At 39.7% G+C, this 24,822-nt stretch overlaps 1 protein-coding gene across 2 annotated transcripts; it reads right to left on the reverse strand.

The window, feature by feature from the left end:
- Positions 1-1,279: 1,279 nt before the first annotated feature.
- Positions 1,280-17,780, reverse strand: BZW1 (basic leucine zipper and W2 domains 1). Of its 2 annotated transcripts, XM_028122489.2 has the most exons (12): positions 17,675-17,780; positions 16,508-16,581; positions 14,559-14,735; positions 12,830-12,924; positions 11,823-11,888; positions 11,083-11,218; positions 10,145-10,254; positions 9,832-10,002; positions 9,229-9,375; positions 8,382-8,520; positions 6,505-6,627; positions 1,280-6,106 (listed from the first exon to the last, which is right to left on the reverse strand). In XM_028122489.2, exons 2-12 carry the CDS (start codon positions 16,569-16,571, stop codon positions 6,075-6,077), a joined length of 1,260 nt encoding a protein of 419 aa, XP_027978290.1. In that variant the 5' UTR covers positions 16,572-16,581; positions 17,675-17,780; the 3' UTR covers positions 1,280-6,074. The 2 variants fall into 2 exon arrangements, with proteins under 2 accessions (XP_027978290.1, XP_027978300.1); XM_028122499.2 differs by lacking the exons at positions 16,508-16,581; positions 17,675-17,780 and having other exon boundaries at positions 12,919-12,924; positions 14,559-14,729.
- Between the last annotated feature and the right edge of the window lie 7,042 nt (positions 17,781-24,822).

Genomic DNA, 24,822 nt, shown 5'->3' on the forward strand with positions numbered 1-24,822 from the left:
GGGCTTTAGTAGTGTCAGTAGCTTTTTGCTCTAACAAGAACAGCCACAGTTCACGGACTGATTATTAGGACAGGACTGTTTTAAGTACCTTCCTTTCATTTTAAGTATTTTATTGTGAACTTCTCAACCACTCCATGAGATAGGCATCATTCAACCACTGTAATTCTTATTTTATAGACGCAGAAAACAAGGCTTGGAGGTTGAACTCTTTGCCCAGCGACACAGCGAGTAGCTGAGTATCTTTCTCCAACGTTTCACGTAGGCACATACAGTCTGTTTTGTTCAATGTTAGGGAGTACAAACCGTATTTTTTTGAAGTGTAATTTGTCTCCCATGGTTTTAATCATTTACAGATTATGTAACCTTTGAAACCAGACACTCCGACTTGCCAGTACCTACCGTGTCCTTGGTTTTGCACTCACCTCACTCTTGATTACCTATCTCCTCCTGTAAACCTGAATTTTGGTATCCAATTCTGTTTATTACCATAGTGCTAAAACTCAGCAGAGCATCGGACAACATGCATTTACAATTTGTTGGCTGACAGGTTCTTCTACTTTGGTCACTTGTCATAGACATCCTCACCACAGGACAGACGTATCTTGGATTTAACCTTGGGCTAAGTTGCTTCTAAATATTTACCTATTTCTAATTCACAGAACCTCGTGCTTGCAACAACCCCTCGTTTTTCATATCAACTTCAGTATTCTGACTAAACCCAGGAAGTAATATTGTGCATGTTCTCACTTCTTCACTTACCTAGTATTTAATGCTTGCTACCTGACAAGTACTATTACATGCTAGGCATATAGGGGTGAATGAAAAAAAGGCGGATTAAGCTAAAGAATTAATCATGCAGGTCTCTCCTGGCAAAAAGGTCTTAAAACTGTTTTACTTGCATTCAGAGACTACTCTGTTAATAGGTGCCGGTGGCCTGAATTAGAGTGGTGGCACTGGAGTTGGGAGTTGAAATGGACAGAACTTGATCCATCAGACGGGAGGGCTGAAAGGGAAGTGAGCTGAAACTTTCCAGGGCAGGTAGATGGCACTTTTATGAAGTGAAACACTGAATATTTTTTGACCGTTTGGATGAGTCTGAAGTATATGTGAGCCAAACAAAAGCAAAAGCGGCCTGAAGAAAAAAGTTCTCTGGAGGCACAGGCCTTCTGATGGTATTTAAAACACCAAGGGAAAACCGAAAGGACCAAGACGAGAACTGGAGCCACAGCCAACTCCAGTGCGTCAAGGTTATTAGAACAACCAATGCAACAGTCATTGCTTCTCTCTTTATGTTAACAAGGAGTCTCATGAAATTTTATTCCATTTCAAGGGTACAGACAAGCAGCAGATTTCACAGTTAACACAGAAATAATGCAGCAATGTAATTACTGGTTTGGATGGCTGTACTTGAGGTGGTTCTGAGTGCCAACAACTATCTGGAAGGTCAGCTATCCAGTTTTCTCCGTTCTTCAACTGTTTGCCATGCCGGGGTCCATTACTCCTAACTAGAATGGAAATGAGGTGTATTTACAGAGAAAATATTAAGATGCCAGAGAACACAGAATAGAGGCCTCAGTCTATAATGGGTCACTTATTTCCCTAATAGGTTAACCTCTAAGTCAACTGCGTAAGCACAGCCTTCGGGATTTCAGCTTTAAAAAATGGTTTAAACTATTTTTGTCCTTAGATATTGTAAGACAGTTACACTGACTGGAAACTCCTGAAACGGAATAGCTCAATTATATTTGATAAGTTTGTCACAACCCAAAATCATTGTATACACTTAACGCACAGTTCCCAAGCCTGCCATCAACAGCCATCAACATTCTGTCATCGTTTGAACAAGGTATCGGTCCCTCCAGATAGTCTATGAAACAGAAGACTCAGCAGATTTCTCACCAGTGTTTCCTCATGGCACTACAGTGGGCACCACAAGCAGGTGAGCTTTTCATTTAAGTAAGTTTCTTACTAAAAATTACTAAGGTGACAGTGATTGAGTGCATCTGTAAATATCCTCATCCTTTTCTTTTTTTAAAGATTTTTATCTAAGAGAGAGAATGAGAGAGAGAGAGCGCATGAGAGAGGGAGGGTCAGGGGGAGAAGCAGGCTCCCTGCCGAGCAGGGAGCCCGACGCGGGACTTGATCCCAGGACTCCAGGATCATGACCTGAGCCGAAGGCAGTCGCTTAACCAACTGAGCCACCCAGGCGCCCTCCTCATCCTTTTTTCAATTCATTAAGAGGTGAGACTATGCTCCTAGAATGAGAAAAAATTTTAAGTGCATGGAAAATAAAAGATTGAACTTGCCAAGTCAACCAGAGAAAGACAATTATCATATGGTCTCTCTCACTCATATGTGGAATTGAGGAAACAAACAGGGGATCATAGAGGAAGAGAGGAAAAAACAAGACGAAACCAGAGAGAGAGACAAAGCGTTAAGAGACTCTTAGAGGAAACAAACTGAGGGCTGCTGAAGGGGATGGGGGACGGGCTAACTGGGTGATGGGCATGAAGGAGGGCATGTGTTGTAATGAGCACTGGGTGTTACATAAGACTGATCAATCACTGACCTCTACCTCTGAAACCAATACATTATGCTGTATTGTATAACTAACTGAATTTAAATAAAAGAGATTAAAAAAAGGATTGGATTTGATATGGCTGCTCACTGCCCAGTTAAAAAGGGAGAAAAAGTTGGGAAGCCTTTCTAATCCACATTGTGTCATACAATTATGCATGACTGGGTTTAGACACAAATCTATTGCAATTCATTTTTAAACAAAAGCCAATTATAAATTCATTATTTTGAAGTCAAAAGTACTTATATCTTTTAGAGTCCACTTAAATAAAGCCTACTGAAAAACTTATATTTTAAACCTTTAGGCCTCAGTAGGCTGGTGAATAGAAACACCTATCAATACTAAAGGACAAATACTTTACATAAAAAAAAAAAATCATAGCAAGGCAATTTACCAGAATTCCCACAGAAATGCTTAGCCTACTTTACATGGTACCTGTAAATAGCATCTGAGGAAAATTTTCACAAAGGTAGTTCAGTAGTCCAAGTGATAATGAACACTAAAATGTTGGCATGTTACACTTAAAGCCAACCAATATTTGTCAGTTCCCAATCTCCTGTAAAGTTTCATTAGTAAAATTTCAATACCATTATCCATGTGTTATGCCTAACAACTTTAAACCATTCACCTAGGATTTTAATTGATTTTTATAGATTGGAAGGATCCCAAATGATTCTACTTATGATACATTTACAATCAAGAACCTGTTAAGACCTTCAAAGCCAATGTGGAATGATATGTCTGTTGTCTATGGTGGGCTGGAGTGTAAAGCCCAACTGTTAAGACTGGCAGAAAAAAAATACTATCTCAGGATATGGATACACGTAAAGATATGTTTGCCAATGCAAAGGTCTAACATTAGGTACCCTCCTCTTTAAAAAAAGATATATTAGGTCATGCATTCACAATAGGGGTGATGTCACTGCCAAGTGGGACCAAAAACAAAAAACATAAAAATCACCCTTACTCTTTTTCATGTATAAAGCAGATACATCTCTCAGTCACATGCATTTCCTCTCACCTCCATCACTATGCTATGTCCAAATATGCTGTGGCATTTTTGGTATTTGGAATTTTCTAAGAACAGAGTAATAAATATCTCTAGGACAATACTCCCAGAATAATTAAGAAACCTATGATCAGCTCTAAACACATATTTAATTATGGCACCTAAGGAGACTTATCCTTAGAAACCAACACCAAGTTTGGAAAATCAACTAACATTTATCCAATCATAATTAGAAGTACAATTTTAACATCTAGATTAAGCATTACATATTTGAGGCCTTAGGTGGGCAATGGCAGCTGAGTTCCAAAATTACCACTTAAAATTCAAAATGAAAATCTGCAGTCTTTAGGAAGCATTCCCTTTCTTTACACTATACTGTCACAGGTGAAATACTGAGGTAAGTAAATACTACTTTGTCATTATGAAGAAAAAAACTACGGTCAAAGATCATAATGTAGTTCTGGAAGACTACACACTCTTTCACTATACACAGTATATAATAAAATAGGGTACACTTTGTATGACAGTAACATGCAATGGTTTGGCTGTAGAAATAGTAAATGTAGTTTCCACTACATCAGAATTCTGTGCGGGTGTTTACGGTTTGGGGGTCCTAAGGATGAGGAGTTATTCAATGCTTACACAGTAGAGACGTCTGAACGCGTAACATACAGCTACTCCTAGGTATTGACATGGGATATATAAAAAAAATTAAAGAAGACTGTCCTATAACCTAAGTGTAAGGATGGACTTTATTTTTTAAAAAAAGTCTTTTGAGGACTACAAATTACAAAGTAAAAGCAGATCACTATGTAGAAACCTAGTGAATACATTTTGCCTGTGCATGAAAACTTTATCAAAATTATTCATTTAACAATTTCACCCCATTCACAATGGTATCAGTTATAATGTTCTTCATAAGGTTATATATTACATGTTATTCCCTCAAGATGAACTTTTAAACACCAAATTCTTGGCTCATAAGAATGGCACCTTTGAAAGGGGCAATTTCCATTCAGTCTCTGGTGGCATTATTCCAAGCTAGTTTCTTTCATCAAGAAAAAAAAACACCTTTCAAAATGTTCACTTTTAACATGATGTCTCTCCACCAAAGTGGTCGTATTTTGTTTTCTAATGACTACATATATATATATGTATATATATATAAAATATATATATGGGTAGCAGCAAGAAAAGAAAAATGGAAATTAAAAGGCAGCCATTAAAATAAATGGATCAATTGTATAGAAGAGATATTTGGCTCATGGCAATTTAAAAAGATGGCAACTCAGGTATGTTAATAGCCAGGTGCCTGAGCTGTGAGTATGTTAAGGGAATGAAGCTGATCCAGTATGATTACCATTGCACTTCATTCTTTACAACAAATACTCTAAGCCAAGAGGAAATGAGTTACATTTAGAGTCTCAATTAGAACATGCTGACCACTTAGTATTTAACAACTTACTGGGGTTAGTATAGTCATTTCCTTTACTCGCACTATTTTTATTTATTTTTTTAAAAAGTAATCTCTACACCCAATGTGGGGCTTGAACTCATGACCCCGAAATCAAGAGTCAAATGCTCTACCAACTGAGCCAGCTAGGCACCCCTAACTCACACTCTTTTGAATCCTTTCCTTTCAATTGAAGTGCATGACAAGTGTGAAATACTTTAAATGACAAGATTTTCCTAAGGTACATTTGAAAATGGTTGTAATGAAAAGAATATCCACCTGTTTTGCCTGGAAAGATACAAACTGAATGCAGAAGTTTCTCAATGGGAAAAAGCTCAACTTTCTTCTTCCCACAACCTCTGCCTCATACAATTTCCCAAAGAACTCACTCTTAAGCTTGTTCTCAATGGCTTTACTAACGAATGAAAACCAGAGAACAACCAACCAAGCTCAAGGACATCAGGGGTTAAAAATGCAAGAAAATATCAACATGCAAGCAATGGTCCAAATACTCAAGATTCATGTTAATGAATTCAATTACTGTATATGAGATTCTCATTGATGAGCAGGGCTTTGGGCATACCAAATTATCACACAAATCATTGCCTTTTGAGACTTTGGATACTTTTACAGTTTAATTTGCAAACAGAATTTTTATAACAAATTATTTTTAACCAAATCATATCTTGAAAACTGTTTATATAGAAAACCCAGGGAATAAAGTGAACTGTTCATTGTGGAAGGCCTTAAATTACATTATTACAGTAGAAAATACAGGAGGTAGAAGATAACTGAAAAGACTAATGCAACATTAGATTCAAATCTATAGCTCCTGTAGCTACTTAAAACATGGTTTTAGAAACTAAACCCAACATTTCCAGTAACCATAGAAACAGTTAAAATAAAATTTGCCATGAAAGCCCTTATATCATGCTTGATATAGGGAGGTAGGAAGATGTAAGAACCAGGACACATGAGACATGACATTTTATCTACAACTCCTGTTTGCTTTACTGAGGGTGTAGTTTCAAAATTCAGTCACCTTCTTCAGCTTCAGACTCAGATTCTAGAAAAGGGGAAAAATGCAGTCAAGCATTATATAAATATCAGAAAGCAGAAGTTCCCATTTATAACTTTGAAGCTCTTTATTACAATTAAGTAATTATATTAATAATCCCCTACTTATGAGGGGAATATTCAAAAGCCTTCATTTGTAAACCTAGTATTTACTAAATAGTCTTAAAATTTTCAATTTCCCTTGTAAGTATGTTAGTATATTGGTCAAGCCAAAGTCAAGTTCTCTCCACCTGTCTTAAAGCAAATGAATATTTGCAGGTTTGTCACGAACAAAAATCTGTACTCAAGGTACAAAATGATATCTCAAAAACGGTAGCACATTGTATGGCCGCATTAAAATTAGTTCTCGGGCTTTACCAAACAAACTGCACTAAGGAAAAGACTTACCTTCTTCAGCATTTTTGAGCCATTCTACAAACTTTTTCATTTGCTCAAGGAAGACACTTTTCCCCTTTGCAACATGTGCATCTTTATACCACTTCAGAATGGGCTCTTCACTCAGGACTTCAGCTATAAAGAGAGCAATCATTACATTTGGGAGTTTTCAGGCAGTCAGAAGCCATTTAACGTGCAAATGCCTGCATGGCGAAAAAAAGCCTACTGAAAAGTTAGGTACGAACAATTACTGTATTCAAAACACTCAACTGGTTTCTTCAATTTTTAAAGGCAAGCCCTCTATTAAGAAATGCTTTATCAGGGGCGCCTGGGTGGCTCAGTCGTTAAGCATCTGCCTTCGGCTCAGGTCATGATCCCAGGGTCCTGGGATCAAGCCCCGCATCAGGCTCCCTGCTCTGCGGGAAGCCTGCTTCTCCCTCTCCCACTCCCCCCGCTTATGTTCCCTCTCTCGCTGGTCTCTGTCAAATAAAATCTTAAAAAAAAAAAAAAATTGCTTTATCAACTTGTTGCCAACATATGACCTGCAACTAGGAAAAACACTTATTAAACCAGTGATTCTCTCAACTGAAGGCAATTTACACCCCCCTTTGCTGGGACATCTGACAATGTTTAGAGACATTCTTGGCTGTTACACTGGGGAGATATGCTACTCAACACTCTACAATGCACAGGACTGTTACCAACTAGAGTTAAATGGCCCAAAATACCAGTTGTACCAAGGTAGAGAAACGTTGCGATAAACTATCAGGGATACGCAATAAATGACCAGGGGTATCTGACGGATTACATTAAAATTTTTAGGTGTGAAAATGGTACTGTGGTTTTACTAAAAACAAAAAAAAGTCCATGTACTTTATAAACCCATACTTTTGAAAAATTAAAGGTTTCTAGGATTTGTTTACAAATAATTAGAGTGGGAGGAGGATGTAAATGGGGGTACACTTTCAAGAAACCTAACTATAACCAAAGCATGGAGTACTTACTTAGGAGTTCATTACCCTATTCTTTCTTAAAAACAAAAAATTCTGGAGATGGGGACATAGACCTCTGTTCTAAGTTTAGAATATAGGAACCATCAAAATCATTTATGTAAACTAGGTCATGGAAATAATACGTGTGCACACAAACTACACTTACTGGGGTCAAACTGGTCTGATTTATGCAGAATCGAAGAAAACATTACTAACAACCATAGTAAACTAAATATTGCAATGGACTCTCTCCCAACAAAGTCCTTACCTTTCTTAACCACTTCAGACCAGTTTTCTGAAATAGGATCACAGAAAAGAGAATAACTGAAACAGGTTTTATAATAAGCATTGTGAACTGGTCTTAAAAGACAAGTAAAAGTCTACTTTGGGTAATGGGGTAGGATGAAGGGAAGTCAGCTTGTCATGGGCCAAAGACTAGAGAGATTTGGAGACTACGTCTGGGGAAGAGAACTGGTAGAGAATGGGAGGTGAAGTATGAGGCCACATCAAGAAGATTTTAGGTTTTAACTTAATATGATTTAGAGATGTTTTGATATTAATGGACTAAAAAATACCCAATTTAATTAGAAACAATTTTGTCCTATGATTAGAGTAAAATATTTCATGGAGCTGATGTTCAGACAACTATTCCTTGGAATTATTAGGGAGTATTCTAGGATTTTTTTTTTTTTTTAAGAATTTATTTGAGAGAGAGAGAGAGGAGGGTGCGGGGGGGGAGGAGAGAGAGAAGCAGATTCCCTGCTGAGTGTGGAGCCCCACAGGGGACTCAATCCCAGGACCCTGAGATCAGGATCCAAGCCGAAGTTAGACATTTAACTGACTGAGCCACCCAGACGCCCCTAGGATTTTTATCACCAAATTTAAAATTTAAATTACCTTTATAAAAAAGCACCACGATTTTCTGGAAGGCTTTCATGAAATGAATGTTGTCATAGCAATACTCCTGAATCTTCAGTAACAGAGTCAGCTCAGACTGACCTTGAGTAGTAAAGGCAGCAAGTAGAGGGCTGTATTGCTTTTAAAGGGAAAGGAGAAAAAGTCTTGTCATTTATTATAATGACCCTCCATTCCAAAATTCCTAAAATACAAAACAGACCTTTTAAAATCACTGTGAATTATATCCCATGTAGTGGAAACTAAAACAAACAAATAAATAAAACAAAACAGAAGAATCTACTAAGCATCTAAGTCAAATAAGCAATACTGCACCAGGGATTCCAGACAACTGTCAATACGATGTTAATAATTTAGAGAATAAAAAAGGAGTGCTCTTATTTTCCAATATTCCCTCAAAAGCAAACACCAAATTGCAGGCATATGCTATTTTTAAATGTGTATTTGTTTTTTTAAATTTTTTTATTGTTATGTTAATCACCATACATTACATCACTAGTTTTTGATGTAGTGTTCCATGACTCATTGTTTGTGCATAACACCCAGTGCTCCACGCAGAATGTGCCCTCCTTAATACCCATCACCAGGCTAACCCATCCCCCCACTCCCCTTAAACGTGTATTTGTTTTTAACCTGTGAACCAAAGAAAGGTGAAGTCAGACTTTTTAAAAGATTATCAATAGTTTATAACTATCACAAATAGTTATTTGTCTACTCACTGGTGGTTATCCCCAGGAACCACAGGATGTGATACATCCTCTAAGTACAGTAACACCTCACTTATCCCCACTAAAAAGCAGAATATTTTGCAAAGGCATAGTTCTAATACCTTCAAGTGCTTGATGGCTTGCTCTGCTACAAGCTCTTCCTTTTTGTTCCATTCCACGGTGCTCATTACGCTGGACCAGACTATTCCAATGACAACGGGTTCTGGGATGTTGTTTTTTTTCATCTCCTCCTTGACATACAAAATTATCTGCAAAAAGATCGATTTTAGTAAAAGAAATCAATTTTGGTATGTACACTCTACACATCAAACTCAGACCTTATACAAAAACGTAAAACCACCTTTCCATGCAATTGGCAATGACCACATGTGTGCCACATGTGATCAGAGAACTTTTAGAACTGGAAGGGATGGGCCTGTAGTCCAAACCTTAATTTACACACAGGCAAACTGGCTAGGAAAGGACGGAGATGGAAACAGATGATCTATCCACTGGCTTGCACTCTACAAAATCCCCAAGCATTTCAATTTCTGGGCACTAATAAAAGCACGAAATATGAAAAATGACGAAAAGCCCCAGGCATAACATCCTATAGCTATTAATTAAAACCCACTCTGGTGAAATACTTTAAAACTAGTCAAGCGAATAAACATTTTCTTAGCCAGAAAGAAATCATTAAGATGGTTTAAACAAAAATATCTTACATCCTTAAATGGATCACCACGGGACATCTGTTCCTGAAGTTCTTTCTGGAGTTCCTTTCGAGCTCCTATGGTTTGCTGATTTCGAACATATTCTGAAAGTTCTTTCAAGCCTGCCTCAGTAAAATACTTAGTGAAGTGTTCAACGCTTTGTTTATTGGCAGGAAAAAGTTCCTGAAAGGAGAATTTAATTTGATTAAACGGTCTTTAATCCTATCAAGAAAAACACCTCCTCTCTTCACAAATTAGAAATGAGAAAATTCCCTTGTTACACCAAGTGTTGGCAAGAATGGGAAGAATGAAACAAATTACAAACCATCAGTCTGTTATCCATGCTGACTTTCCGAAGACTTGCAGCTACTGCATTGATATCTTTTTCATTTATCCATGATTTAAAGAGCTTTACAGCAAAAGCTGCTGAAACCCCTGTAGAACAAGAGAGCTTACTTAACAGAAGTGTAAGTGGATTTCAACCACTCTTATCTCATTTCAACCACACAGAATTACTCACTTTATCCCTAAACTTCCTTCTGCCACTAAGCTGCTTACCATTTCACTCCAATTTCTCTTTTATCATTTGTTAGTTATGTATTTTAGTCGTTAAACTGCCTTTGAAATGTGTAAAATGAGGGTAATAGTACTGACACTCAGACAGGGTCATTGTGGGAAATAAGGCACATTAAGTACTTAGTACTCTAGTTGAAAAAAAGTTAGTTTCTGGAGCGCCTGGGTGGCTCAGTCGTTAAGCGTCTGCCTTCGGCTCAGGTCATGATCCCAGGGTCCTGGGATCGAGCCCCGCATCGGGCTCCCTGCTCAGCGGGAAGCCTGCTTCTCCCTTTCCCAAATAAATATAAATATAAATAAAATCTTAAAAAAATTTTTTAAATAAAAAAAGTTAGTTTTTTAACTGTAGAGAATTATTTAACTATGAAAATGACAACAGGGACCTTATTTTCTTTTTGGCTCAATATTTCCCCCAACCGGAATTATTATTTCTGGGTTTCCCTCCCACTTCTTTTTATGTTATAACCACATTTTGTCTGAGCTTTGGATATCTGCTGTATGCCTAAAGATAGCCAAAGGTATACATGAAATATCTAATGAATTTTATTAAATTTAAGGATAGTTAAGAAAACTATCCCACAGCTGTATCTACATAAACTATATCCTAGCTTTTGTATCAGTTCACATCTTTCATGCTCTTATCTATCCCCTCAGCCAAGGAAAGACAACTCTTTACTAAAGGCTGATTACCTTCTTTAACCAAATTCTCATTATAAAGGCTATTAAGAATGGATGCATTAAGTGTTCCATTAGCCAGAAGAACACCAGTCAACATAGCCAGCTTGTTCCTCTCCGACTCTGAAAAACCCTTTAAGAACAGCAGCAGCTATAAAAGTAAATAATTAAAGGTTAAAAGAGCAATTACATTACATAAAGAGAAGCAGTAAGGCAAACTATATTGGTTACAAGTGTGGGCTCTGGGCTAACCATCCAAATTTGTATCTCAGTTGTAATAGTAGCTGAGTGATCCTGGGAAAGTTACTTAACCTCTGTGCCTCAGTTTCCTCATAAGTAAATGTGGATAATAAAACTTGCCTCATAGGGTTTTTGTATTAAATGAGTTAATAACTACAATGGTGCCTGAAATGTGATGTTATTATTACATTACTACATTTTTTGGTCTGCCTATATACAGAATACCTAAGACTCCAATAACAAGTATGTTAAATTTCTTTCTCAATATGCTTAGCTCTGATCCTCTACCCCCTACCTTGAACAGACCCCATTTTGATCTTTAGCCTTTTGTCACTTGTTTGGACACAAAGCTAAGAAATATTATATAACAAATTAAACTAAATGATACACTCCCAAACCACATTTCAGGCCTATGTAAACAGCTAATCATTTCAAACCTGTGGCAGTATTAAGATACAATGTTCTCCTCTTTGACCCCAACCTTTTGTTTCCATAAAGCATACTGTTCTTCATACCTTTTTTACTTCATCTTCAAAACCTTTCTCCAGGTATTTGTAGCGCCTGATTAACTTGTTAAAAACCTATTAAGAACAGTGAAGGAATTTAATAATTTCATAACTACAGATGCCAGATTCCTAAAAGATCTGAGTATCTCATAGTATCTTTTTAAAACATCAAAGTAAACCTTCCACTGGATGAGTTTACAAGCTGTTAAAGCCAGCTTAGGAAGAGTCTGTCAACTCCCAAACCCTACAATATACCGATCTTAACACTTAAGCCACCCCACAATAGATTTTTATTGCCAAATGTTAAAGCAAGGACTAATCATTGCTCAAATACAAGTCATTTACCCATTTGTTTTTTTTTTTTTTTAGTCATTTACCCATTTGTAGGATATTAACAGAGTAAGATCACAGAATATGGTTCTACTTTCCTAATGACACAGACAACAAATATCTAGGCTAGATACACTTGAATTCTTTGCTTACAATGACACAAACCTAACTATGTACGAAACCTTCAAATGAAATTTTGATTGGTAAGCTAATCTGCCTATAACCCATTCATCTTTAAGAAGTTATATGCAGGGGCGCCTGGGTGGCTCAGTCAGTTAAGTGTCTGACTTTGGCTCAGGTCATGATCTCAGGGTCCTGGGATTGAGCCCCTGCCTGTCCCTCCGCCCCTCCCCCTGCTCATACTCTCTCTCTCAAATAAATAAAATCTTAAAAGTTATATGCAGAATAATTCTATGATGCAAATCATGACAAGGATATGATTTTCCTTTTCAGCTTGAGGTTTCTCTTAAAAATGGACTAACTCCAAAGGAACAAGTAGGAAAATAACTAATTCAATCTTTTCTGCTTTGTTTTCCTTAACCCATTTCATTATATTGCACCCAAAAGTATCTCTAAATCTTCAGTTCTAATTCCTTCAACTTTCCACCCACAACCTCTTAAAAGTAGACTATTCCTATTCAGATGGATAGCAGCTAACTGAAATAAATATGTAAAGTCTCATTTACCTGAGCAAATGCTTGCATGGTCTCTAGGTCTTCTTGTGCTGCGAACACACAGACATCTGTACGCATCATGTCATCTGCCAGTGTACCACCTGGGGCTAGGGTATATTTTACAAAAAATTTGCAGTGACATTTAAAATTAGTAATTGTTTCCATCTTACTTTAAGGATTCCCGTTATAAAATGAAACGATAAAAATTCTAAAAGATGACCTGAAAGCAAATTCAGTATCTTAGTAGGAACATGGCTAGTTGGTTCAGTATGTGTGAAAAAAGTGAAACAATTTAAGGGAATAACCCCCTTCAGCAATCCAATTAAACTTGCTGTACTAACCATTCAATAGTATCAAATCTGTCACACAAGTGGAGATGTTGAGTTGGTTTTGATAATGTAACTTTTCATACAGAAAACAACCCTTCAAGTTGCCAAAGAGGCTGGGCTATAAAAACCTACAAGTTAGAGACTTTATGTTTTACATACATTTGTACATATTTATGGATAAAGTGATGTCTGATATACACTTTGAAATCTGGGGAGACGGATGAAGTCAGTGGGGACACAACCAGACTAAGACCATTGACAATTACTGAAGCTGGGTAATAGACAAGAAGTTTGTTTCACTATTCTCTCTAGGGTATCTTCAAAAATTTCCTTAGTAAAGGTTTTAAAAAAAGAATTTTAAAAGAAGGCTTATTGATAATACTGTAACTAGAAAATGGATTTTTCTTACTATAAACTGGTAATGCAGTGGAAGGAAATACTCATTGGACTAGGCATTAGAACATATGAACATTCCTTGGTTCTACCACTGAGTAATTATTTGCATGTGAGTCACTAAAACCTCTCTAAGCCTCTACCCTGCAAGCTTACAAATAGAGTTCTGATTCTATCAGCCTGGCTGTGAGGGTCAATAGTTATCACTGTGAAAACATTTTGAAATATCTTAAAGAGCTATGGAAATGAAACTGCCATCATCATTTGAATATATATAGCTAAACGGCACATTCTCTTAAGATACCCTGAGCTGCTGAGGGTGGAGGTAGAAGTTAAGTTAGAGCAGTGCTGTGCAACAGAAACAGAATGTGAGCCACATGATGTAATTTCCTATCGTCTAGGAACTTTATTAAGAATATTAAAAATAAAAAGTGTAATTTTAATATACTCTAACCCCACATATCAAAAATATTGATTTTAACATTTCAGTATTCAAAATATTATTGAGAGGTCTTAACATTCTTTTTTCTATTAAGTCTTTAAAATCCAGTGTATATTTGACACTTATCGCACCTCTCAATTTAGTTAGCCACATTCCACGTGATTGATAGCCACATGTGGGTAGTGGCTGATGTATTCAAGAGTGCAGTATTAGCCCTTAGGCATACAGAGGTAGTATTTCATAAGACAGAAGAGGTAAGGGTTTCTCCATTAACTAAGAATGTTCAAACACAACCTGGAATAATTATTGATTGGGGATGTATTAAGGACATAAGTATCAGAAAAGCCATCCCCAAGTGTTATGGTTTTGTAACAGATTTCAACTATAAAGCTAGACAAGGCACAAGGCAAGATAATTTGCTAAGTTACTATGATCTGGGAGGAAAAAATATGGAAAAATCCCAAAGAGGTAAAAAGCCAAAAACAAAGCCATCCCAATTTGACAGGACTGTCAAATAGTTCATATTCTGGATTCCACATAATCTCTATACGTTACACCTCCCACAAAACCCACTTACCCAGCATTCCGCCGGCCACCAGAATGTCAAAGAGTGTTTCTGCATATCGGCGGTAATCAAGTTTTGCTCCAGAAGCATCAAGAAACTTTGCTACTGCTTCCAAATCAGTACCAGTTTCAGTTAAGCCTTGAATAATACAGTCTTGAAACTGAGTAGGGTCAAACCTCTCTTTTTCATCTGGGGGGAAAACCCCACAACATTTAGTTTAAAAGGCTTACCAAAATGCCACAAAACCACCACCTTATGAAAAGTGTAAGTACTGAATAAATTAACCACATTTAGCACAATCTCATTTATTTCAACAGCTGGAAAACACAAACACAAGAAAAGACCTAACCATACACTCTCCGCAAATGCAAGGCACGACTGCCTAGTCACAAGAATTGTGTGGCTTTTTTCCCACTATTTTTTTTACATAAGTCTCATAAACGAGTTAAACGAGCTAGTGTGTTCCTACGGCCAGGAGACAATTTCTACCCTGAATGCTCTCCTATTGCCTCTGGGCTTTTCTGAAATTTAGGACATCCTCTAAATTTCAGGTAAATTTTTTTCTTGAGTGAAATTTTGTCCAAACACTGGAACTCTTCATTCTTTTCTTTAAATGCCCATAACACTTTCTATGTTGTTGTTGTTGTTTTTTAAATCATTCATTTGGTACTTAACAGTGCCTTACACACATATCCAGCCTTTCCTGAGGTGCTATCACACACTCCATGAGAGGGTTTGACTTCCCTATCTAGGTTAGATGCTATCTTAATTTTCACACAGCACCAGAGTGATCAATTCCTCCCTGCTTGTCCAGGACTTTCCTGTTTTAGCACTGAAAAGCCTATGTCCTGCGAACTGTGTTCAGTCCCAGACAAATTCGGATGATTGTTCATGCTACCCAGAACCCCATCATCAAAACTAGGAGGGCATGAGTGATCTCAATCTGGAACTGGGGAAGTGACAGCTCTTTCTGATGCCAGTAACAATAAAATTACTTGACACTACCACATACGCAAGAGGATACAGACTTCCCCCATCACTGCTGAAATGCTCTGGTTTCCAACTTCTGTTCCTCCTCTTGAGGAAATTTACTAGGTTAAATCTAAAAAAATTTGCTAAGGCTAGAATCGAATCTTCTTCAGTCTCCCCACTACAAGAGGGCAGTCTATGATCAGGGATTACAAGACTCTGTAAATACACATCTCAAAGTGTTTGTTACCCAGGGCAGAGAAATAATTTATAACCAGTAGCTGATCCAGTTCTATTTCCTCAAAATTTCCTGTAAAATACGGTCAGTATGTGTTTTTGAGCAATAACACTGAAAGATTTTGGGGAAAGTATTAAGCCCAATACAAAATATACCTGAGACCACATCTCATTTAACTTTGTATCACTAGTATAGTGCCTTGCTACAGAATTAAATATTCACCTAACCACCCACTAACAGGAGCAGTTAACATAATCCTAGTACTTTTCTTACTAAGTCTGTGAGAAATATTTAATTTCAAAGGATATTACAGTGTGAACTCTGTTCCATAATTAACTTCCATGCATAAGGTCTGGTTTTTCTCTCACAAACCTTCACAAAGTTTGGGAGGAATTAGCAATCACATTAGGAGCTCTCCTTTCATAAGTTAACTTTTTCCCTCAACCATAAGTCTGCTTGAATAAAACTTAGCTAGTGAAAATGCACTCCATACTTGAAAAAAATGTACTTTAGCAATAAAAAGACCATTCAGTAACCTGCTTAAAGATATATATGTTGATACTAAAAACTAAAGGCTTAGAAAAACAGTAGAAATATTAAGGATATTATCTGAAATGGCAGTCAACTAGAAATTCAAGTTCCTTTCTGGTATTTTCTCTTAAAGTTTACTATTAAGAGAGTGCCTGCCAGAGAAACCAAGATATAAAAGTTATTCTGGAAGTTTGAAGAGAGATATTAAAACATAAATATTTACCTCTTTTTCTGGTTTTAAAACGCTGGCCTGATAGCGTTGGCTTTTGCTGCTTTTGATTATTCATAAAAGACACCCTAAGAAAAGAAAAATAAGGCCTTAATTACCTTTGCCTGAATTAAATGTAACTTCAAACCTGCGTTTCTCCCTACAAGAAACCCTTTAAAGATGTGGTGCACACTTTTTTAAATGACTTTACAGCTCCATAGTGACCGGTGGCAAATCACCCATCATAAACATAATTGTTTGGTTTCCTCCTTGTTCCTCTTTAAATTCCCCTACGTATTCCACTACTTCTAAGCACCACAGTAGACTAAAAGAGATTACCACCATAGTCAGGAGGTATCCAAAACGTGTACGTCCATTTTCAGACACCGGCAAAGGCGAATCCCTTCTACAGAGGGGCTTATGAGCAGCACCAGCCTACCAAGTCGTGCCTGTGACCGCAGCGGCCGCTTGCACCACTCCAGCCTGCAAAATGAACTGGGAGCCGGCCTAGCCTCCTTTGCCCCATACCCTGCAATCCAAGTCTCCTCCCCGGGCACGTGTCTCCCCCTCCACACCCTTCCTGTGTCTGCCGCTCGAACGCGATAACGCGCCCCCACCCCAGGACCCCCTTGGCCAGCGCGGGGCGCCGTAGGGGCTGCTCCTGGCCCGCAGCCCCTTCCCCACTGACCCCGTTGCCGGCGGTGGCGGCCGCCGCAACGAGCGCACCACAGGAGCCGAGGCGCTTCGCGCCGGGGGCCCCGCCGCCCCGTACATCCGCCCGCCCTCCAGCGAAAGCAGCGGCGGTGGAGGCGGCCGCAGAGGTGGTGGCAGCTCCTCCGCCCCGCCCGCCAGAACCCCCCACGCGTACATCACCCAACAGAGGCCGCAGCGGCTTTGTTACCCAGACGGGGCAGGACGGCAGCGGGGGCCTGCCTCGGCCACTGCCTCGGTCTCCGGTGCCGCAGCGCACACCCGGGCCCCACGTTCCGGCCCGGGCCGCAACCCCTCGACCTCCCTGCGGAGGCGGCGGTGGCCCTCGAATCCAGGCCCCGGATCCGGCCTGACCTCATGCGGCGGCCTCCGCTCGGGCCCATTCAAGCCCGGCCGCACCTGACCTGCCACCCGCCCCGTCCGACGTCCGGCCACAACCTCGGCCAGGGCCAAGCGGGCGTCGCGCCTCACCGAATTTAAGGCGAAGAGAAAAGAGCCAGAAATCCTCGATGTGGCGGCAACTGTGGCGGTGTCTCCTCTGCGACCGGAACTAACGCGAGGAGGAGGGAAGAGGTGTCACCCCCGCCCCGGCCGGCCTCCTATCGCGAGATTTCTTCCCCTAGCGTCCTCCCCCGCCACCCTCTCTGTCGTGGCCTTGAGCCTCCGCCTTTTCCATTCCGTGGGGTTCGGGGTGGGACAGTAGGAAAGGAGAGGAAGGAGAGTTTTCAAGGCTTCTTTGTTTCTTTATTGGGTTCCAGGTTTTCCGGAAACTTATCCTAGACTAGCCTCTCTTTTTTCCTTCTCCGCTTCATCCGGCCTCTTAGCACATGGAAGGGTTAGAAGAGCAAATACCCCGCCCCCACCCCCTCCAGTCCTGAAGAAGTTGGACACGTCCGTCCGGAGTCCGTTCCCGTAGACGTTCCCCCCACCCCCAGGGCAGGAAGTTGAAGTCCCAGGGCCGGTTGCGCTTGGGCCCTTATGGAGCGGTGACTAAGCTTGGCCTAGGGGCGGTCTGCCGACCTGGGCTCCCGCCGGGGCTGGTACAACTCGCCCAGGTTAAGTCCGAAGCGGGGTGACTTTGCTTTGCGGTGCTGGCGGGGTGGGTCGTGCACTGCCTCTCAGGAGGGAGGGAGATCCAGATGGAGGGGTTCAGAAGAAAATCTGCCCTCCAACTGTGGCCGCTACTCCTTGCAGTGAGTGGTCTTTGTCGCTCTCCTCTGAGTGTAGTGTTTGCGGGGACCTGGAGAGCATCAGAATCCCCTGAAGGACTTTTTAAAACACAGATTACTCGGTCCCACAAGCACAGATTATGTAGATCTGTTGTGGGACTCAAAAATGTGCGTTTCTGACCAGTTCCATGTGATGCTGATGACCCTGGTCTAGGAACTACACTTTGAGAACCACTGAATTAGAGGGCTGGGGATCAGGGTAATGTGTGTGAAAAGCACTGTGGACATTATAAAACTGAACAAATAGCGATGCTATTTGTCTCGCGTTTTTATTCCGTTTGTATTAAGTGGTTCGCCTCTGCATTGTTACTTATCCTCCTACCAAAAAAAAGAAAAAAAAAACAACAGCAAAACCCCATAAAATCAGGGTTTGTACCTACAGTCACCTTTCCTGGACTCTGCTTCTCTTCCTTACCAAACATATTGGATAAATTAGTTTGTATTAGTTGATTTATTAATTATCTGATCTCTGCCCCTTTTCCCTCGCAACTTTTTGGAGAATTACTTCTCAGAGTTCTTTCCTGAAATTATTACCAACTCCAGGGATCTTTCAGTCCTCACCGTCCTTTCCTCCTCTGAGCATTTAGGGCATTACCCATCTCCTCAAAACTTTGTTCCAGTTGTCTTGGTTACCTCCCAGATACTCCTTTTTGTGCTCATACCTTATATCTTCCATCATGCTTTCTTACATGACACTCTCCGTAAATTCCTAGGGATTTAACTTTTCAATGAATGCCACACTCTTCTATTGAATCATTAAATATTTGTTGAGTTTAGGCTTTGTGCCCTTCCAGGGTGAGGGAATAGCAGTGGGCAAGTCCTGAGGTAGGAGAAACCTGGCCTGTTGGAGGAAGTGAAAGGGGCTAGTGTGACTGGATCTTGGTGGGAGATGGGAGGTCTGTGGGGAGCACAGCTGAGTGGTTAAGAGCCAGATTTCTAAGTCTAAACCTTTCCCCCACGCTGCAGAGCCCCACTCTCTGGTCTCTCCACTAAATGCCAAACTAAACACTCAGCGCTATTGATTATTCTTCCCCCCACCCCAAAGTTGTTTTTCTCATTTCTTTTTGTTTTTTTAAAGATTTTCTTTATTTGAGAGAGAGAATGAGAGAGAGAGAGAGAGAGCATGAATGGGGGGAGGATCAGAGGGAGAAGCCGACTCCCTGCCGAGCAGGAAGCCCGATGCGGGACTCGATCCCGGGACTCCAGGATCATGACCTGAGCCGAAGGCAGTCGCTTAACCAACTGAGCCACCCAGGCGCCCATGTTTTTCTCATTTCTGAAGTTCTGTTAAAGATACTATGTTCTACCAATAAAAATAATAGCTACTTTATGTGGCAGGTATATGTGTCATGTATTCTAACACTTCACCTTATTTAATCCTCAAAACTACCTTATGATCTAGACACTATTATTAGCCCCATTTAATAGACTGGAAGACAGGCATGGAGAGGTCAAGAAACTTACTCAAGGTCATAGAACTAGTAAATGGAAAAGCTTGATCTGAACCCGGGCAGTCTGGCTGCACCACTATAGCATTATTGCCTTGCCACCAAGATCTAATTTATCCATTCAACAAATAGTTACAGAGCTAAAGACCACTAGAGATACAGAGGTGACAAGTTAGACCTCTGACTTCACAAAGCTTAGCTTTTATATTTGTCACATTTCTCAATTCCATCATCTTTTTCCAGTATCATCTTCATTTAGGCCTCTATTTCCCCTAACTGGGACTTTTGCAATAACTTCCTAACTGCTATCCCTTTCTCTGCACTTCCAGAGTAATCTCCCCAAATTCAGCCTGAAGCATTTCTCTTCACTATTTAAATGCCTTGGTTTGTACTCCAGATCACCCAGGGATCATTCTGACCAATGTTTCTCACCTTTACTTCCCATCACATTGGTGGTTCTTAATCTGTTATTGCCCTCCATTGTGTGGAGTATAGCAAGCAATTTTTGACGAAGAGCTATATTAAATTTAGCAAGTGATTTTTTTTAAATGATTTATTTATTTATTTTTAGAGAGAGAGTGGGGAGGGGCAGGGGAAGAGGGAGAGAGAGAAAAATCCTCAAGCAGACTCCCTGCTGAGCGCGGAGCCTGATGTGGGGCTTGATCCCAGGACCCTGAGATCATGACCTGAGTAGAAATCGAGAGTAAGTGTTCAACCTACTGAGCCGCCCAGGTGCCCCAGCAAGTGATTTTCCTTAAAAATTAAAGCAGATTGAAGATTATCTATTACAAGATCATTCTCACTTATTTCCATTCTGATATATGTACCTGAAACTCAGAGAGGGAGGGCGTCCCTGGGCATTGTATATGGCAGGCAGCCTATATTATCTATGCTTTCAGGTGTGCCCACGGAAATAGGTGCCGTGGGCTCGCAAGGGAAATGTTTATAAACTGTATCACGGCTGAAAAGGTTCCAAACACCTGAACTCTATGCTTTAGTCAGACTGAGATGTCCCTCTTCTTGAGATGCCCTTCCCTCATTTTTTACTGTCAAAATCCTATTTATCGTTTCAAGCCTTATCTCAAATACTATCCTTCCCTTAAGCCGTTCTTAGTCACTGCAGCCGATGTGAACACATTTCTTTTCTGAACTTCTTCGTACTTTCTGATATTTGACCTACTTTGAATTTGCAACTGTCCTATCCTATACTGAAATTCTTGGTGGCGATGGCAATTTCTTACTCATTTTAGTTGTGCTTCAGTGTATGGCAAGGAACATGCTTTAGTGAGTATGGGATGAGTTTGATAAAGCTAGTACTTTCCGTGGAGGAGACTTGACCATGGAGGAGAAAGAAGGGTGACAAAGAAGGTCAACATGGTTTCTTATAGCAATGCCGGAAGATAGACATTTAAAGGAGAATCTCGTCCCTGGCTGTTTTTGAGATTTTACCTGAGTCAATCTCTCTGTAAAATGTCAGTATGGATGCTTTACGTGACAGCTAAGACCCTTCTAACGCTCATAAATGGGGTTCCATATCTTTTTGTAGATTTGTTATTGGTATCCTTAAACTGACTCGAGTTCCCAACAATATACTGCATGCCTACCTGATAAATGCTGTACTAGTATAACAGTTTAAGGAGCTTAAAGTGATAATTTTAAGTTTAAGGAGCTTAAAGTTAATGAGCTTGAGAACAGGGATAAATCAGATCTTTGAGGAAATGCCTCATAAGACAAGGTCAGAGCCTGCTTTAAATTGCCTTTTGTTTTTATTAGTGCTCAGTTAAGAATTCCGTAATGGCTAACCTTGCAAACTCCAGCATGTAAATTATAAAGTTTTTGGTAAAATATTAGCAACATTCAAGACAATGTCTTATGATAAAAGTATTTTGGAACTTTTTTTCATCATTGCTAGGCCAGGTTGAGTTCCCTGTTTTTTATCTATCTGTCTGTCTATCTATCTGTCTACCTACCTATCCATCCATCCATCCATCCATCCATCTACTTATAAGAAGGCTCCACACCCAACATGGGGCTCGAACTCATGACCCTGAGATCAGGTTGCACGCTTTACTGACTGAGCCAACCAAGGGTCCCTCGGTTCCCTATTTTAAATGAAGATTTATTTCATGAATGAAGATATTTTCAGTAATCACTCCCAGTATTCTTCATAACATTTGTGTAGGATTGGGATTCTTTCTTTTTTTTTTTTTAAAGATTTTATTTATTTATTTGACAGAGAGAGACCGCGAGAGAGGGAACACAAGCAGGGGGAGTGGGAGAGAGAGAAGCGGGCTTCCCGCAGAGCAGGGAGCCCGGCTCTGTCCCAGGACCCTGGGATCATGACCTGAGCTGAAGGCAGACGCTCAAGAACTGAGCCACCCAGGCACCCCGGATTGGGATTATTTCTTTTTCAAGTATTTGATAGAATTTATCAGTGAAGCCATATGGGCTTGGGTTTTCCTTTGTGCGAAGATTTTTAATCAATAATTTAGTTCCTTTACTTGTTAGAGATCTGTTCAGATTTCCTGTTTCTTCATGAGTATGCTTTGGTAATATGTGTGTCTCTAGGAATTTGTTATTTTGTCTAAGTTGTCTAATTTGTTGGCATACAGTTGTTCATAAAATTCTCTAATAATCCTCTTAATATCTGTAAAGTTAGTTGTGATGTCTTTTGTTTCATTCCTCATTTGATAATTTGTGTCTCTTCAGAGTCAGTATAGCTAATGGTTTACCAGTTTGGTTGACATTTTCAAGGCAAAAAAATCTTTTGGTTTTATTGATTTTTCTCTATCTTTTGGTTTTGTTTTTTATTTCATTGATTTCCACAGAATACCACCCACCTCCTGTTCTTATTTGAGGTTTAACAGTTTTTTATGAATAGACATGCGTCAATTTGTTGTTGGCCTGTGTTTAATTATTCTACGGTCTTGAAATGGGAGTTTGGGACAATATTGCCCAGTTTTATCATTAGTTTTGCAGAGAGGATTTGCTGACATCTTCATTTTGCCATTGCTGCAAGTTCCCCATTGTATTCTTGGATTTAAAATTTTTGACCTACTTAGATGAAAGATGCTAGATGCAACATGTGAACTTAATATTAGTTTTAACGTTGGTGGTGGAAATAGATACATGTTTCTTTTTCAAGGGCAAGTAACAATAGGTTTTTCTTTCAAAAACTAGGAAGATGCCAAGGCCCTGTTTCAAAAAGCACATTGCTTCCCTTAAAAATGATCTGGGAAAAGTATTTATATTCCTATGCTTTGGATAGAAGATCGTAGAACACCTTATGATTCTGACTTCAATACTGTATCATATATGTATGTTTACAAATACATACACATACTCGTGTACATATGAATGCATGTGTACTCCTACATATATATGAATGTATGTATGTGTGTGTGGCTAGAAATATTTTCATAGGTTCCACAAGATTTTTACAATGAAAAAGTGTTGAGGTGCAGTGAGCTTTCAAATAATTTCATTTTAGATGAAAATGTGTTAAATAGTTGCTACATATCTCATATATATCATTTATTTTTTTTTAAAGATTTTTATTTATCTGTCAGAGAGAGAGAGAGAAACAGCACAAGCAGGGGGAGCGGCAGGCAGAGGGAGAAACAGACTCCCTGCTGAGCAGAGAGCCGGAGTGGGACTCTATCCCAGGACCCTGGGATCATGACCTGAGCTGAAGGCAGACGCTTAACCGACTGAGCCACCCAGGTGTCCCTCATATATACCATTAAAAAAAATTTTTTTTTATTTAAGTAATCTCCAAACCCAAGGTGGAACTTGAACTCATGACCCCAAGATCAAGTTGCTTGTTCTACTGACTGAGCTAACCATGCACCCCTCATATATACCATCGATTTCACTTGCTGTATAGAAGAGTTTTAGTAGTTATTTGACTATTTTTTTTTAAGATTTTATTTATTTATTTGAGAGAGAGTGAGAAACAGAGAGCACGAGAGGGAAGAGGGTCAGAGGGAGAAGCAGACTCCCCGCTGAATCCCGGGACTCCAGGATCATGACCTGAGCCGAAGGCAGTCGCTAAACCAACTGAGCCACCCAGGCGCCCACTAATAGTAAATATTATTAATAGTCAAATAACTGGGTGGTTATTTGTGCAGGTCATATATGTCACATATATGACAAATAGTGCAGGTGGTTGTGGCCTCAGAGGGCTTTATACAGTAAGGCTTGTCCACAACAGAGGTTCTTAGCATTAGGCAAATTGTCATAGGAAGTGCTAATGTGAAAATCTGCAGCAATTCTCTATACCCACTACTTTGAATATTAGTCAAGTTTTAAAATGCACAAATTCCATGAACTTTTAGGACCCAGGTAAAAAGTGTTATGGAATAACATGAAGAACTTTGGTGTCTTATGACATTTTGAGAATCACTTGTCTAGAAAGAACAATATGTAAGCAACAGATTTGTCTTTGAGGAAAGCATTTGCTAAGAACAGTGAGGAAGGTCTCTGCTTTTCCTTGGCAGAAAAGGTAAGAAATGAAATGTTCTAGGACCTTCACTTTTGTTTTATTCAGCACATATCTGCTAAGTACCTACTATGTGCCTGGTGTGCTGTAATAGAGTTCGGAAAACAATAACTTGTGGGTCTTATGACGTGCACTGTCCAGCGAGGGACACAGATGATAGTGACAAGCGCAGTAACACTGTGAACGTACAGATGGAGAGGCCTGCACTGGATGCCACTAGAATGTGGATGAGGGAGTGGCCAGATCTGCAGGGCTGGGAAGGAAGGGGCTCCCAGACGATTCTGAAGAGGAGATAGCTAAAGTGGGACTTGAAGAGAAGAGGTCAGTCAGATGGAGAAGTAGGGGCAAGAAGCAGCATGTGGAAAGGCCTGAGAAGTGGCGATGGCTGCCACCTTCTAGGAGCAGGGAGCAGCTCGGTGTGTCTAGTGTGGAGTGTAGTTT

This window comes from Eumetopias jubatus, unplaced genomic scaffold, assembly GCF_037043125.1.
Source record: "Eumetopias jubatus isolate StellerSeaLion01/CBP00866 unplaced genomic scaffold, mEumJub1_p1.0 scaffold_3, whole genome shotgun sequence".
In the NCBI taxonomy this organism is placed as follows: domain Eukaryota; kingdom Metazoa; phylum Chordata; class Mammalia; order Carnivora; family Otariidae; genus Eumetopias; species Eumetopias jubatus.

What these genes read in the sequence shown, in the direction of transcription:
- BZW1 (XM_028122489.2), bottom strand. Translation starts at nt 16,571, where the DNA reads ATGAATAATCAAAAGCAGCAAAAGCCAACGCTATCAGGCCAGCGTTTT. An exon ending in AAGCCATCAAGCACTTGAAG is followed by an intron (nt 8,521 to 9,228) that starts GTATTAGAACTA and finishes TCCCTTTAAAAG; the next exon opens with CAATACAGCCCTCTACTTGC. An exon ending in CGTGGTGCTTTTTTATAAAG is followed by an intron (nt 6,628 to 8,381) that starts GTAATTTAAATT and finishes CTCTCTTTATAG; the next exon opens with CTGAAGTCCTGAGTGAAGAG.